The 1,635-nt window shown below is 28.1% G+C and overlaps 1 protein-coding gene across 3 annotated transcripts in view; it reads left to right on the top strand.

The window, feature by feature from the left end:
* FAT4 (FAT atypical cadherin 4) overlaps positions 1 to 1,635 on the top strand; it is a 204,101-nt gene that overhangs the window by 171,279 nt on the left and 31,187 nt on the right. For all 3 annotated transcript variants that reach the window (XM_011978240.1, XM_011978239.1, XM_011978238.1), the window contains exon 10: positions 832 to 936. In XM_011978240.1, the coding sequence (XP_011833630.1) occupies positions 832 to 936 (105 nt within the window). The remainder of the gene's footprint in view (positions 1 to 831; positions 937 to 1,635) is intronic.

The raw sequence follows: 1,635 nt of genomic DNA, 5'->3' as shown, positions 1-1,635 counted from the left end.
AGACAATATGTTAACTACCAAGGGGCTTTTATTCTTCACTTTTGAAATGTAAATATTTCTTTTGTATGGATTAATACTCCCTACTGAAATGGAACCACAGTCTGAAAACACTTGTTTGCTTTCTTCACTGCCATATCCCCCTCCATTATCATCTCTGGCCCATAATAAGCACTCAGTCAATATTAGTTGATTCAATTTAACAAGATCATGTATGAGAAAAGTCTTTATAAACTGAAAAATACGCTGCTTAGGTATTATCACTTCAGACAAAAGACAAAGTATACATAATCTGTAGTCAAGAATAAATTTTCAAAAGCATTTTAAAATATGATGTTTTCTTATTCTGCTTTACAACAGATATGTGCAATTTAAGTGATATTTCTTGGTAGTAGAAGGAGTGTAGTTTGATAAATAGGCTAAATTTTTATCTTTGAAATACCTAAGTCAAGAAAATCTCTGCAGTGTAAAGAATAGTGTAAGTTTCAACTCTCCATCTGTAAAATATAAAAAATGAAGGGACATTGATGTAGAAAATAAATTCAGTGAGAGTATTTAAATATGTTTATCATGTCATTTCTCTGCAAATAGTATTTTCTTCCAAGATGATTATGTAAATTATTTCTTAAATATAATGCACATTTTACAATAGGTCAACTAAACAAGATTTTAAATTCTAAGATATTATTCTAATTTCCTGTGTCAAGTAAAATGTTTTTATATTTCTTTTCTCCATGATATGCCTTAGGAAAGATTTTTACATATGGTAATGCTGTAATGGTGTTAATATATTTATGTATGAGATTTTAAAAAAATGAATTTGATATATTTTAGGGAAAATGTGTGAATCTTCAGTCAATTACTGTGAATGCAACCCCTGCTTTAATGGTGGTTCCTGCCAAAGTGGTGTGGATTCTTATTATTGTCATTGTCCATTTGGTGAGTAAAACTTATTTGTTGATATAAAATATAAGTTCATTTTTGCACACAATTTAGCAATTTTGTTTTATTATGAGCATGACAAAGAAACTATTGTTTTACACGGAAAATTTTATTACAATAAAATATTAAATGTTTAACATTTGTAAAAGTTATGGAAATCCCATTAAATGCATTGCATTGATCATTACTAGGAAAAGAGTCAACTCAAGATAATCGAATTAATGTTGTTTTTGTAGGACATTTCCCCTCAAAGATTTATGGATGTCTTCTTTTTAGCTGAGAACTTATGAACTAAAAAAAAAAAAAAAAAATCTTTAAGCACTCTTTGACATCACTGTCTATTTCAAATCTTTAAGAGTAGTCAAAGTAAGGTTTTTTGTTTGTTTCACTTTTGTGAATGTTGTTTTGTTTTTTATTTTTGTTTTTTACATTAGTTTTTAATTTTGTTCTTTACATTGATTCAGCCACTTTTATTAGAAGGACTTAGTAACTATACATGAAGTTTTCATAATAGGCTTTTTGTAGCTGATACTACCTGACTAATAAAATTTCAAACTTCTCTGTTCTTTTGAGTAAGAAAAATTGTTAAAAAGAACTTTTATGTAAACATACATATTTATTCACCCTAGTGGAATGAACTAAAAGATTCCATCCAGGTCTTATCCAACTGTTACCCATTACTGTGCCAGCCAAAAA

Source organism: Mandrillus leucophaeus, unplaced genomic scaffold (genome assembly GCF_000951045.1).
Source record: "Mandrillus leucophaeus isolate KB7577 unplaced genomic scaffold, Mleu.le_1.0 Scaffold191, whole genome shotgun sequence".
In the NCBI taxonomy this organism is placed as follows: Eukaryota; Metazoa; Chordata; class Mammalia; order Primates; family Cercopithecidae; genus Mandrillus; species Mandrillus leucophaeus.
The sequence above is the reverse complement of the archived record's forward strand: the minus strand, read 5'-3'. Positions and strand labels throughout refer to the sequence as shown.